General features: G+C 40.7%; 1 protein-coding gene across 1 annotated transcript in view; it reads right to left on the reverse strand.

Annotated features, from left to right (window-relative positions):
* CCDC81 (coiled-coil domain containing 81) overlaps positions 1-15678 on the reverse strand; it is a 53935-nt gene that overhangs the window by 27361 nt on the left and 10896 nt on the right. Inside the window, exons 4-6 of the mRNA XM_004708951.2 lie at positions 8061-8317; positions 4942-5021; positions 2113-2231 (exon numbers count right to left, since the gene is read on the reverse strand). Coding sequence (XP_004709008.1) covers positions 2113-2231; positions 4942-5021; positions 8061-8317 — 456 coding nt within the window. The remainder of the gene's footprint in view (positions 1-2112; positions 2232-4941; positions 5022-8060; positions 8318-15678) is intronic.

The following is a 15678-nucleotide window of genomic DNA, read 5'->3' on the forward strand; positions in this document are numbered from 1 at the left end:
TTGTTTTCTCCTCCAGACTATTCATCCAGTCTATCTTATCTAGATCTGTAGAGATAATAATATGCATCAAAAACCAAGCCATAACAAGATAGGTGGATCAGTGAGAACACATCGATGGTAGCAAAAAAGGAAACCAATTACCCATTGAAGAATAAGTTAATTAAAAGGAAAAAATTTTAAGCAGAAAGAAAATCCTTTGTATAGATCAAGGTCTGATTTTTGATCTCTAGGGGTGTCCTTCAGTCAGGACTGATGGGGCACCATGCTCTGATCCCAGAGTCTGTCCTTTGTACTCCCTCAGGGGCTCTCTGCTCTGCTCCCACGGTTGCTCTGCCGCTCGCTTTTTGTGGTTTGCCTCGGTGTCTGAATCTCCAGTGTTGTCCGCCTTAGAGCCTGGGGCTCTCAAGGGATGGCGTGTCTCGTGGTGGGATCAGCCATATCGTCCACTCTGTCCATTGGCTGTTCAGAGCGGGGATGTCGTCCTCCAGGCCTGGTGCGTCAGGATGTGCTCCACTCTCTCTTCCTCCCACTAAGTGCTCCCATTTGCTCTGGTCAGACATGCCCCTCTCCCCTAGCTGCAGCTTCATTGCCATCCTTCTCAAGTAAATTCTTCTGAGGGGAGGGGCAGTGGCACAACTCCCTCTTAATCCATGTACAGGTCCATCGTGAAGTGCTCTTAAATTCCCCCTCTTCTCAAGGCTCTCCATAGTTTATTGATTCACACAATCAAATGTCTTTGCACAGTCAACACACACACACACACACACACACACACACACACTTTTCTAGTATTCTCTGCTTTCACCCATTTGACATTAGCCAAGATATCTCTGGTTCTATGTCCTCTTCTGACTCCAGCCTGGATTTCTGGATGCTCTCGGTCAATGTACTGCTACAACTGTTGCTGAATGATCTTCAGCACAGTTTTACTTGCATGTGATGTCACAAATATCGTTCTATAATTTGTTGGGTCACCTTTCTTCAGAATGGGTAACAAAACAACACATCACAGGAGATTTTATTTGTTACTAGTCTTATATATAGCCCACTACGTCCTTGATGTTATCTGGCTGGGCCCTGTAGGTACCTGAATTTTGATTCCTGGAAGCAATGGGGAACCAGTGAATTGTCATATTCTTTGAGACTGGGAACTCAAAGAGTCTAACAGTCAGGTGGCCAAGTAATTGTCTTCCAAATGTCTTGGCATAGACTAGTGAGTGCCAGTACTTTATCAGCTTATTAAAACTTTTCAATTGGTATCTCATCAATTCCCAGAACCTTAATTTTGGCTAATGCCTTCAGTGCAGCTTGGACTTCTTCCTTCAATTCCATTCATTCTTGATCATATTCTACCTTTGAAACAGTGTAATACTGACTAGTTCTTTTTGGTACATTAACTCTATATTCTTTCCATCTTCTTCTGAGACTTCTTACCTCATCCAATATTGTGCCCAAAGAATCTCTCAATATTGCAAATCGAGACTTGAATTTTTCTTGAGTTCTTTCCATTTAAGATATGCTAAGCATGCTCTCCCTTTTTGATTTTTTTAAGGATGTGTTTGCACATGTCATTATAATATCTTCCTTTGTCTTCTTGAGCTGCCCTGTGAAATTAGTTACTAATGGTCAATAGTGTTCACATTAAAATCACGATCTTGGCTTCTCTTGAAAATACCCAAGATGTGATCACTTGGTCCATAGATCACAAATCAGTAATCTGCTAGAGGAATAGTATTCAGGATCCCTAGGACTCCCTTTTTAGAAGGTTTACCAGGTCCTAGGGTTTTCTCCATATACTTCAATCAAAATGATCTATCTGCTTCCTTTGCATTACCTGTCTGGACCCTGTAGACATGACTTTTGATTCCTATAAGCAATGGGGAGACAGTGAAGCATCGTCTTCAATGAGTCTGAAAATCCATAGTCTCTTAAGTGTAGGGTGCTTAGTTATGGAGGGATATAGAAGTTAAGGGATAAAAACTATTTGTTAAAGGAAATCTAGTTGTTATTCATGAATCTAACTTTATTTTGCGCATAGGCGCTGCTAAGCAGCATGGCTGGGTTCATGAGCAGTAAACGGTGACAGACTTTATCCAGAAACCACAGACCTACCTTTGATGCCCTTGTCATTATCTGACTTTTCTTTAACCTTCAACTTTTTTCTATTATCTTGACTTTCTTCTACAATGGTCTCCAAAGGTGGTTTATTTTCTGTCTCCTTGAGACTAATCCTAGGAATAAGTGAAGATGTTTATCTACTTTACTGGATCTGAAACTAAGACTGACATTTAGTTTCAGGAAGCAACTCAGGCAGCTTCTTGTTTCTGAAATGAGGTCCATTTCCTCCAAGGTGGGGAGTCCCTGACTGGTGAACATGAATCCTGTTTTCAGCTGCCAACCAAAGCATGAGAGGTTCAAGTTCACCCATGGATGCCTCATAAGAAAGGCCTAATGAGCTACTTCTGAAAAGTCAGCCATTGAAAATCATGTAAAGCACATAGATAGCTATTCTGATTGATACACATGGGGTGTTTAGGGAAGAAGTCAACTAAGTGGCAACTTGTTTCCCTCAAGTAGCAAGAGCTTTGATTTGCTAAGTAAATATTGAGGGCTCAGGCTCTTTGGGACAAAGGCTGGGGCCAACCAAAATCTTCACCTCTCTGTGGTCTCAAAAGCAACTCACATGTACAGAAATCAGAGCAATAACCTGGTTCATTTGGTTTGAGCCCTTGCTGAGAATTTGCATTTCCATTCAGATATACTGAATCAAAATTTGCATTGTAACAAGATCCGAGTGAATATTAAGCATGCATACACCTCTTCAAAGGGCGGGGTTATAACAAATACACACCAGAGGCGTCACAGACTTTTAAGAGATGATAAAATGATAGTCTGGGCATCCAAGATTCCCTAAGCTCCTTCCACCTGAAGTGATTAGGTGCTAATAGCAGAACAATTAAGATTAAGATGATGACTCACAATGAGTGAGCAATGGCCAAAGTGAAAATAAAACCCTTATCTTCTGGCTCCTATTCCAGCCTCCTTCATACTGTACCACACTGCCTCACTCACAATGGTAATTAGCATGAATAAATTTAAAATGAATGTTCTACTGGGTAAAATGGGGGGAAAGAAAACATATATACCATAGGGTTGTAATGAACATCAAATACAATAACACTGAGAAAGTGCTTAACAGGACCTACCTGGCACCTCATATGTGGTCCATAAATGGTAGTCAGTATTATTATTATCATTATTATTGCTATCATCATAATGATCATTTTTAACAGCAGCCACCAGTAAACATTGACAGTGCTCTCTCCTACTCTTTGTATCATCTTACCTGCTAAAGAAGGCTTTGGGATGGAAGCCTATGCGATCGCACCGTGGTTTTGAACGCTTCCATCAGTAAGAATCAAGGCTTAGGCAGAGGTGGGCTAGACTGCAAGGCAGTGGTTGCAAGTGGAGTAAAGCAGGGAACAGAACTCTTACTAATATTGCAGGGGTGAAGGTTAGTGAAAGGAGCCATGGTAACACAATTGTTAAAGGTTCAGCTGCTAACTGAAAGGTCGGAGGTTCGAATCCACCAGTGACACTGTGGCTAAAAGAGGAGGCGATCCACTCCCAGCAGGAAACCCTAGGGGGCAGGCGATTCTACTCTGCACACAGTAACAACAAAGCTGATGGAAAGGAGCACTGTGGTGCACTGGGTAAGGCTGCTCCACAAAAGACCTGAGATCTGCTCCTGCAGACTTGCGTACGTACAACCAAAATAAACATGTACACCAGACACCTCATGGAATTTGACTTCTTGGTTTGGAAGTTTAAGGTCGTCCCAGTTAATGAACTTTATAGGATACGTAGTGCTTCTATTCTACCTCCAAGTTTTTTGTGTCATGCCTAGGGTATTAGAAGCTTGCAAGCTGGCATACAAGGCACAACAATCTACCTGGAATTACAAAGAAAGGAGAGTCTGGGGTAAGAGGAAGATTTAGAATGTATGACTAATTTTGCCATGAGAACAGAACTGAATGTTGCCTGCTACCATCACTGAACATTTTGATCAAAGAGTACACAGAAGCATCTTGATCAAAGGGGGAAATGCAGAACAGAATGTCAAATTCTCCTGCCCCCCTATTTTCTGGAGCCATGGAGGGTGAATGAACCCGTGAAACTATTCCCCTGAAATAATTGTTAAACTTTTAACCATAAGTAGTCCCTGAAATCTTCCTAAAATTTAACAACAGTTTAGTTTAACTAGTTAAGTAAAAGGGAAAAGAAAAAAAAGGTCTGCCTTGAGAATTATGCTTTTTAAAATTATTATCGCATTTTTATTTTACATAATGCTGTTTTAAGAACTATATATGGGGTCAAATTGACACTAGCAACTCAAAAGATCAGACAAGGCCCTTGGGAAGTGGTGAGCTTGTGTTCATGAAGAATTCAGAAAAGGAGGGGAGACGGTTGCACAACTCAAGGTGATCACCGTCATTAATGATACCCGGAGAAACTGTTGGATGGGTGTGTATGTTGCTGTGCATATTCTCAACAGTAACAAGAAAATACAGTTTGTGGGTCCAAAGGCATTCAGCCTAGAAAACCCTGCCAGTCAGCAATTCTACTCAATTATCTTGGATCACTGAGTTGAAAATCAACTCAATGGCATCTAACAATAAAATTAAGGTGAGAGGTAGTTTCAGAATGATCAGGAAGACAAGACTCATTAAAAAACAAACACGCTAAATGGTGATTGGTTGTTAAATTCAACTATAGAGTGTGCATGCAATACACTCTTCTTCCAGGATTTACTGAAAGGGGGTTGGGGGAGGGGAGGCGAACCCTGCACAAAAAGGAGCATCAACTATAAAGGCTACTGAGAAACGCTGCCCAATTTGAGCAACAGATGATTAAGGAGAACCCATGGAGCAAACCACTCACCGTGGAAATGCAAGCACGCTGTAGGGTCGTTTCCCATGATCCTCTCTGCTAGACAACACTGAGTCTACAGTGCCAGGCCTCTAAAGGATAGAGAAAAAGAACAGGTTATACCTGGGCTGGGGTCCAAGATATAGACTGATTAGATGCTACAAGATAATCTCCTGGTGTTAAGTTCAAAAGATTATCGAAGCAAAGCTACCACCATACTCTCTATTGTCATTTTCCTTCCACATGCAAAGTCAAAAACTTAACTTCCAATGAGAAATGTCCCATTTCAAGGTAGTCACCCTAGTGTAAAATATGAAAATAAAAACAATTTATAACTTATCAAGGGTTCATGAGGATGGAAGGGTGGGAGAGGGGAAAAGAGGAGCTGATACTAAGGGCTCAAGTAGAAAGAAAATGTTATGGAAATGATGATGACAATATATGTACAAATGTGCTTGATACAATTCATGTATGGATTTTTTTATCATTTTATTGGGGGCTAGTACAGCTCTAATCACAATGCATGCATCATATGGAGCTGTACTAGCCCCCCCAAAATGATAGTACAGTTAGTACAGTTCTTATCACAATGCATACATCATATGGAGCTGTACTAGCCCCCAATAAAATGACTTGCTTAAAAAAAATCGTCACCCTGGGAGTTGCCTGGTAATTTCATTGATGCTGCCCCTTTACCAACCATTTCTTCTTTGGAAGCTACCTTCAAAGTAGAACGCTTCATCTAGCTATCTTAAACACAGGATCAGACTTACAGAGCTCTCAGGAAAATTTCACAAGGGTGAAATTTCACCCTTGACCCAAATAATTCTAAAATTGAGCAGTTACAAGATAGGCTTTGGATTTGGGTGGACTCGTGTTCCAATCCCGACACTCTACCAGCTGTGGAGCCTCAGACCTTCACATCTAGTTAAATATACGATTATAGCATAAAGGACATAAAGCATACACTCCCAACCAAATCCACTGCCATCAAGTCAATCCCCACTCATAGCAACCCTCCATGGGCTTTCCCAGACTATGTCTTTATGGGAACCCATAGCCTCGGCTTCCTGTCAAGCAGCTGATCAATTGGAGACACTGGCCTTGCAGTTAGCAGTCCAATGCCTAACAGTGCCACTAGCCAAGAATCATAATAGAATCCAATTCACGAGATTTTTATGAGATACTCTATGGAAGTGGCTAGCGCCTAGTAAGTACTCAACAAATGACAGCTTTTTTGTTACATTCTGTAAAAATCATTGAGAAAAAAAAATCATTGAGCAAATCTACTCCATAAGACCTCTTTAAAAGTACTGAAGAGCAAGGATGTCACTTTGAAGACTAAAATGCACTGACTCAAGCCACGTGTGATAGGTAGGTTTATTGTGTCAACCTGGTCAATAAACACACATGGGATTAACAAGGTTTCAGTTTAATTGAAGGGCAAAGAGATAAATGGTTCAGCGGGCCTCGCCTTTCTTGTCTCTTGTTCTCTGATGACTGGACCAGTGTGCGGCTGCCTTGCCTGGTTCTCTGCCTCAACTTGTGAGTTACACTACCTGTGGGACACCCAACCCGTGGACTGTGTCGCTATAGTTTGAGGTTCCTTCAAGACCTGCTTCGCCACACTGCTGGAGTATACATCACTTGAGCTGTTGGACCCCTGTCATCTGGCTGACTTGCCCTGCTGTCTGCTGCCTGTGGCCAGATTGCCGGAATTGCTATACAGAATAATCAGCTGTCTGCTTCCTTGACTTTCACCCAGCAGCCCTCGTGAGCTGAAGGACTGCCAGTGTCTCGACTGTCTGGCAGAAGTGAGTTGCACTGAGCCATATGTGCTGCTCTATAATTAGCTGTTTATTTCTTTTGTTGTATATATCAATTTATCTATAGATATACAAAATCATAGGTGTCCTGGTTTTGTTTCTCTAGAGAACCCTGTCTAACACACCATGGTATTTTCAGTTGCATCATTTGCATGTGAAAGTTGGAAAATGAGTAAGGAAGACTGTAGAATTGATGTGTTTGCATTATGGTGTTGGCAAAGAATATTGAAAGAACAAACAAATCTTTCCTGGAAGACGTATATTCAGAACGCTCTTTAGACACAAGGATGATATGACTTTGTCTCACATACTTTGGACATGTTATCAGGAGAGGCCCAAACTCACTGTCATTGAGTCAATGCCTACTCACAGTGACCCTGTAGGACAGCGTAGACCTGCCTCATGAATTTCTGAGACTGTAACTGTTCATTGATGAGAAGGTCCCATCTTTCTCCCTCGGAGAGTGGCTAGGGGTTTCAAATTGCTGATCTTTCAGATCACAGCCCAATATGTAACCACTGTGCCACCAGGGCTGCTCAGGAGAGACTAGTCCCTGGAAATGGACACCATGCTTGGTAAAGCAGGTTAGCTAAAAAGAGGAAGACCAACAAGGAGATGGATTGATATAGTATCTGCAACAATGAGCTCAAACAAATCAATTACGAGGCTCGTGCAGGACCGGCAGTGTCTCATTCTTTTATACACAGGGTCACTGTGAACAATATCCAATTGGGCTATTGTATTAGTATGTATATATTATTAATTTATATTAACTATATACTAATACAGGAATCCTGCTGGCATAGTGGTTATGCATCAGCTGCTCTGCAGGAGAAAGATGGGCTTTCAACTTCCATAAAAAGTTACAGCCTCAGAAACCCACGGGGCAGTTCTACCCTGTCCTACAGGGTTGCCATGAGTAAGAATTGACTCAATGACAGTGATTCTGGTTTTATATACTAATATGTATATACATGATTATTTAATAAAGAAGTATGTATGATTAATTTTGAATTAACAATATGGTGCATAGATGGCTTTGAAAGCAATTCCCAAGAAGAGCTTTTTAAAAATGTTTTGAGGAGCTAGATTTATTTTTTTACGTTGCCAGTTGATTTCTAGTGCTATTTACAGCCATCACTTTTTTCATGTCTCTTTTTGTCTCTATACAAGCACTTGGAAGCACTTGAGGAAGTTGTCCTTCAAATGATATGAACCTGAGTTTTTCTTAATGATAACACACCTATCGATGACTCAGAGGCACCGTTGTGAGAAAGACGTAGAAGAAGGAGAACATTAACTTACGTTTACGAGGGCTTTCATCAACGTCCCACTTCCATCCATGGCACAAAGAAAGTCTTTAAAGAATCTCATCTTCACTTTGCCGTGTCTGATCATGAGGACCCCGATTCCTTTGAATGTGAATTCCACATTGCGTTGGGTGGCAATGGATCGTGATAAGAAAAGCAATGTTTCCTTCACACATCCTTCTACTATATCCCTGTTATATGGACCCTCCAGGGATATTGTGATAAAATTAAGCGGAATAATCGGGATATCACCTAGAGAAGAAAAAAGGAAATTGGGGTGGGGGCAGGAGGGAGGAGATTTACAATAAGGACAGATCAGATACCCTCATAAATAATTACCTGATTTTTTAAAACTCAACATTTGAATTATCCATATGAAGATTTTAATTATGCCTAATGTAACATTAAACATTACTGTAAATAATACAAATGGTCATGAACAAATATTAATCAGTGAAATTTTCACCCGCTTTGTCTTCAGCAGTTGTGTCGGGAAGGTGAGCATCATAGAATGCCAATTTATAGAAGAAAATATTCTTGCATTGAGGGAGTACTTCCGTGGAGGCCCAATGTCCTTCTGCTACCTTAATACTAAACCTATAAATATATGCACATAGATCTATTTCCCCATCCTCATATATAAGTATGTTTGCATATGTACATGCTTTTATTTAGACCTCTATAAATGCCCTTTGCCTCCTAGCTCTTTCCTCTATTTCCTTTGACTTTCCACTTGTCCCACTATCATGCTCAGTCTTCATTTGGGTTTCAGTAATTCCTCTTGGTTACATCATCTTGGTCATTTTTGTTGTTTTCTGACTGGTAGACCTTATACAATTTCTACATTCTATTCTAATTAAATAGACCCTACGCTTCCTTCAAGCTAGATAGAAGCATATTTTGTGTACTGTCATTCATGGAATCACTAGCAAAAGCGTTCTTCAAGCCATCCATACTGAGACCCAATTGCACTTGAAAAGTAACATCTAGCAAAGAATACTATTTTTTCAAAATGCTTAACATTCATAGATATATGTAATTGTTTAAAAATTCTGTGGTATTGGAGGAGATAGGCATATATTGTGATAAGAGTTGTATGAGTCCCTAATAAAATGATTTTAAAAAAAGAGTTGTATGAGCCCCTAATAAAATGATTTAAAAATGGAAAAAAAATGACCAAGATGAAAAATTCAAAGACAGACAATAAACAAGGTCACTGATAGAGAAACAGGACAGAGAAAATATAAGAACATTTTAGACATTAAATTAGCAGCATGAATTGATAACCTTTCAAATATCCAATGCTGCTTGGAATCTGCAGTTTAACAGTTCTACAAAATACAACCTTCTTTTTCTCAGCCCAGTCTTCTCCAAAATTTGACAGTAATTCTCTGCCATCTCCCTTCTTTTCATTTTTAAATACATTTCTTAAGAGAGGTTATAGTCTTTACAACCTCTCCTCCCACTCCATTACCTCCCTGGAATCTGTCTACCACAACTAATCTCAATAAGGACACCGTCATCTCAGGTTAGACAAACCAAGGGACACATTGCAGATCCAATTTCTCATAACTCTCTGTACTTTTTCCGGTCAATGCCCTTTTGCTCTTCTATCTATGGTCCCATTCTTGGTTCTTCTGTTTCCTTCTTGGTCTCCATCTGGAGAAAGATGGGGATTTCTTTCTGAGGCTCTGAGTTCAGTCTCAGAAACTCAGAGGGCAGTTCAGACCAGTTCTGTAGGGTGGCCGTGAGGCAGTATCAACTCGTGGTAGTGAGTCTGGTTGGGGTTTACATTGCTGACTTCCCTCCTCTTCTGACTCCCCATAAAAGCTCGAGTTATTTTCCAGAGCATTCTGTCTTTGTCGTCTTACCTTATTTTTCTTTCTAGGTAATCTTATTTGTTGTAATGGTTTAAATAGCAATATGCTGGTGACACATGAAGCTTGATCTCTAATCTCTACCTCTCCTGAGCTGATTCACTTTCACCTAGATATCCTTACAGATTGGGCCTACACTTTTATGAGAATTACAGGTCAGGGTTCCTATGAACCTCTAGTTAAAACCTTTTTGGCAACCGATCAAGATATAACCTTGCTTTATGTGTGTTTCTATTTAAAGACACCTTGTTAAATATATATTGTTGATTCCTTAACATGAACTCACCGACAACAGCACTATAATTCATTCCTAAATGAAGCTTATCTAACATATCTATTTTCTCTGTAAGACAAATGACAGCCTTCTTATGCTTAGAAACACTGGGCAGCATTTCAGTACAATGGCTGGGGACCATTTCAACCAGCAAAATCACCAACAAAGAGCATGAAGATGTAAAAAATGTGGAACTAAACAGACAATAAAAAGGAAACAGGTACAGAATTGAGAGCTGAAAACAAGAAGGCTGGAGGAAACCTTGCTCAGCTTTAGGTGGAAGCCCACCTAGCAAATGAATCCTTTTTTCTTTTTTTAATCATTTTATTAGGGGCTCATACAACTCATCACAATCCATACACACATCAATTGTGTAAAGCAAATTTGTACATTCATTTCCCTCATCATTCTTAAGATATTTTCTCTCCACTTAAGGCCCTGGCATCAGCTCGTTTTTCCCCTCCCTCCTCGCTCCCCCCACCCTCATGAACACAATATTTATAAATTATTATTTTGTCATATCTTATACTATCCGAAATCTCCCTTCACCCACTTTTCTGTTGTCCATCCCCCAGGGAGGAGGTTATATGTAGATCCTTGTAATTGGTTACCCCTTTCTACCTCACCTTCCCTCCACCTATCGCCGCTCTCACCACTGGTGCTGAAGGGATCATCTGTTCTGGATTCCCTGTGTTTCCAGTTCCTATCTGTACCAGTGTACATCCTCTGGTCTAGCCAGAGTTGTAACATAGAATTGGGATCATGATAGTGGGGGGGAGGAAGCATTTAGGAACTAGAGGAAAGTTGTATGTTTCATCGTTGCTACACTGCACTCTGACTGGCTCATCTCCTCACCGTGTCTCTTCCATAAGGGGATGTCCAATTGCCTACAGATGGGCTTTGGGTCTCCACTCTGCACTCCCCCTCATTCACAGTGACATGATTTTTTGTTCATATCATTGCAATCGTATCAGGGAGGTGAGCACACAATGATATGAGTTTTTGCTCTTTGATGCCTGATAACTGATCCTTTCGGCACCTCATGATCACACAGATTGGTGTGCTTCTCCCATGTGGGCTTTGTTGCTTCTGAGCTAGATGGCCGCTTGCTTACCTTCAAGTCTTTAAGACCCTAGATGCTATATCTTTTGATAGCCAGGCTCCATCAGCCTTCTTCACCACATTTGCTTATGCACCGGCTTTGTTGTCAATGAGTGTGTTGGGAAGGTGAGCACCATGGAATACCAATTTAATAGAACAAAGTATTCTTGCACTGAGGGAATACTTGAGTGGAGGCACAATGTCCATCTGATACCTTAATACATACATATATGCACATATATATATTTCCCCATCCTCATATATAAATATATTTACATATGCACATGCCTTTATTTAGACTCTATAAATGCCCTTTATCTCCTAGCTCTTTCCTCTATTTCCTTTTACTTTCCTCTTGTCCCACCATCATGTTCAGCCTTCATTAGGGTTTCAGTAATTCCTTTCAGTTACATTACCCTTGGTCACACCCTTCCAGGCCTCCTACACCCTCCTCACCACAGATTTGGAATGAGTCCTATTTCTTACCAATCTGCACATGTCCATGAACGACCATGAAAACCCTGCAGGTATGGATTTGGGGTTTGCAAATAAATTTTAGGGAGTAGGCAAGTTCAAAAATAAGAAGAATGAGAATCAATTACCTATTTAGCACCAAAGCATTAGATTCTAAGCTTTTCCAAAGCGAAGGGCTTTAGTTTTTTCAGTTTTTAAAACCCACAAGCTAGCAGACAGCCTGGCACACAGGCGGGTAAACGTGATATTCACGGTTGTTATATGCCTCAAGTCCATTCCAGTTCATAGTCACCCCTTGAGAGAGTAGGACTGCCCCAGAGGGTCTCCACACTTGTGGTCTTGATGTGAGCAGACCACCAACAGGTCTTTTCTCCAGGGGAGTGGCGGGGATTTTAAACAGTTGATTTTTAGTTAACAGCCAAGCATTTAACCATTGTGCTACCAGGAGGCTGTACCTATGAAAAATCATAGCCCCATAGTTTACTGTAGACAAAATTGTTCTTGTGAACGAATTCAATGATTTATGTTTAAATTTTGAAATTTCTTTACCCTGCAAAAAAAATTAATTGCAGACATACACTATATGTGTAAGCTACACCTGTAAGGATCTCAGAGGGGAAATAGGCTCTACTTCTAAGGCACAAATGTGTTTGGGGAAAACATGACTTTATTTCAATTTCCTTCCGTAAGTTTGGTTTTCTTTTGTTTTTTGATAAATTACAACATTACACTTCTTCTGCCCTAAAGCGCTGGGTAAAGGAGGCTGAACAGGTCCAGGAAACCGACCATACTAAAGACATGCAGCAAGAAAAGATGAGGCTTTCTACTCCTCTAGAGAGTGGCCATCTGGGAAACTCGAGGGGGCAACTCTACCCTGTCCTATAGGGTCGTTATGAGGTGGAATCAACTCCGATGGCAGGGAGAGGAGAGAAAATATATACAACATGAATCCTAAGTATAGCTTTGTTTAATATTTATTTTCTAATACACCCTGTTTCTCCTGGGCAGGTACTCAATAAACTTAATTTTCAATAAATTTGACAGCCAGTAAGAGCCCTTCCACCTGCTACTATTAGGGTAGGTTGTCTCTTTTCATCCAGGTGTGGGTCTCACACAGCAGGAGACAAAAAGCAACATCCAATAGGACACAGCCAGGAATGGAGAAGGGAAAGTGACAAAGTTAGGATGCAAGTGTCCTGCATTTTATGTGTTTACCACTATTCCTTAAGTTCGAACACTTACCCCTGGCACATCGCTGGCCCTCAGTGGAAGGAAAGGAGGGAAAGAGCTTGGTTGAGGTTATGAGAAAGATATCAGCCCAAACCCACTGCCATCGAGTTGGTTCCCATGCATAGCAAGACCCAATCTTTATGAGAGTGGATGGCCTCTTTGAACTGCAGATCTTGTGGTCAGCAGAACAACGCTTACCTGACAGTGTTTTCAGCAAAGATCCATCTGACACCAGCAATGAGATCCCTTGTTCTGCATCCCCTTGTGAATCCAGGTTGAACATCTGGCAGCTCCTTATCAATGTACCTAATGCAACCATTCTTGGATGATTCTCAGGACAAACGTACTTGCATGTGATATCAATGGTATTGCTCTAAAACTTGATCATCCTGTTGGGTCCCCTTTCTTTGGAATGGGTACAAATATTAATCTGTTCCAATCAGTTGGCCAGATAGCTGTTTCCAAATTTCTTGTCATGAGTGCTTCGTGTTTCATTTTTCAGTTTCTTGAAACATTTCAATTGGTATTTCATCACTTCCTGGGGCCTTCCATTTCGATAGTGTCTTTAGTTGAGCTTAGACTTCTTCCTGCAGTACCATTGATTCTTAATCACATGCTACCTCTGGAAATGGTGGCATTTCAAGTTCTTTTTGGTACAAGGACTCTGTATATGTTTCCCATCTTCTTTTCATGCTTCCTGCATCATTCAATATTCTGCCCATAGAATATTTCAACATCGTAACTTAAATTTCTTCTTGTGTTCTTTCAGTTTAAGATGTTAAGTGGGTTCTTCCGTTTTGGTTTTCTAACTCTAGGCTTTTGCAATTTCATTATTTCACTTTGTTTTCTAGAGCTTCCCTTTGAAAGTTTCTATTCAGCTCTTTCACTTCATCATTTCTTCCACTTGCCTTAGCTACGCTGATTAAGAACAAATTTGAGTCTATTCTGAGACATCCCCTTTGATCTTTTCTTTCTCTTGTCTTTTATGGGACCTCTTGTCTTCTTCATGAAGGATGTTCTTGATGCCATCCCACAGCTCATCAGGTCTGCTGTCAATAGTGTTCAAAGGGTCAAATCCATTCTTGAAATGAAATGGATTTCTGAAATTCAGGTTGGATAGACTCAGGGTCATATTTTGACTCCTGTGGAATGGTTTCCATTTTCTTCAGCTTGAACCAGAACTTACATATGAGTAATTGTTGGTCTGTTCCACTATTAACCCCTGGCCTGGTGTTACCTGCTGTTATTAAGCTTTCTCCATCATCTCTTCCCACAAATGTAGTCAGTTTGATTTCTGTGTGTTCTGTGGAGAAGTCCATTAGCTTAACAGATATTTGCAATGAAGTCCTGCAAAATTCTATCCTATTCTCTCCAGCCACTTTTGTATCACCAAGGCCATATGATCCATCTACTGTTCCTTCCTCTTTATTCCAAACTTTTTTATTCCAATCACCAATAATTATCACTGCATCTTGATTGCATATATGATCAATTTCAGAATAAAGAAGTTCGTAAAATTCTTCAATTTCTTTGTCACTAGCTTTAGTGGTTGGTGCATAGATTTGAAAAATAGTTATATTGACTGGATTTCTTTGGAAACAAATAGATATAATCTTATCACAGACAACATTGTACTTCGAGATAGATCTTGAAACGTCCATTCTGGTGATGAATGCAACGCCTTTCTTCTTGAATCTGTCCTTATTAGCAGAGTAAACCAGGATTTTCTGTTTCAAAATGGCCAATACCAGTCCGTTTCAGCTCACCGATGCCTAAAATGTTCATCTTTATTTCATTTCACTTTTGACAACTTCCCGTTTTCCTAGATTCACACTTTGAACACTCCAAGTTCCAGTGATTGATGTTTCCAACTGTTTCTTCTCATTTTTTTGTGCCCCATCAGTAAATGGAGGCCCCTCAGACTTTACTCCAGACGGCTGCACTTCATCGTATCATTACCATCAACTCTACTTTGAGAAGGCAGCTCTTCTTCATTCATATTCTGAGTGTTTTCTGACTGAGGGGCTTACCTCTGGCACTAAGTCTGACAAAGTTCTGCTTCTACTCAGGAGGCTTTTAGTGTCTGACAATGTTTTGATACTGTCCATGGTGTTATCCAGGTACAATTCCTCAGCCTAGACCTTCTTCATAATCTGCTCTTAGTCTGGAAGCTCTGCTGAATCCTGTTCACGTTGGATGATCCTGCTGGTTTTTGAAATACCAGTGACATAGCTTCCAGAATGACAGCCACATGCAAGCCCACAACAGCACAACTACAGCAAACCGATGTCTCCCAATTAAGCGCCTGGAGGCATCCTGTGCTGCAAAAAAAGCCTCCGGCCCAAAGGCACTCCGCTTTCCTTGCTCCATGGACAGGAAGGTCCACCACTCTCTGGTGCTTTGGCTCTGCCAGTGCCACTCCTCTGCTGCCACAGCTTTCGGTCTCTGGTTCTAGCGGGTTCAGCGTGGGGGAATTTTGGAATCCAGAGGCTTGTTCCACTCCTGACTCCTCTTTCTTGATGGCAGTGAACTCTTCCCCTTTCTGCAGCTGCTATGAACCCTTTTATACCCAGCAGGATTGCAAAATCGACCAATTTCCACGTTTGAAGTCCAAGGGTTTTTTTTGTTTGTTTGTTTTGTTTTTAACCATTTTATTA

Source organism: Echinops telfairi, unplaced genomic scaffold, assembly GCF_000313985.2.
Source record: "Echinops telfairi isolate 266 unplaced genomic scaffold, ASM31398v2 ScPeMD7_1713;HRSCAF=2227, whole genome shotgun sequence".
Lineage (NCBI taxonomy): Eukaryota > Metazoa > Chordata > Mammalia > Afrosoricida > Tenrecidae > Echinops > Echinops telfairi.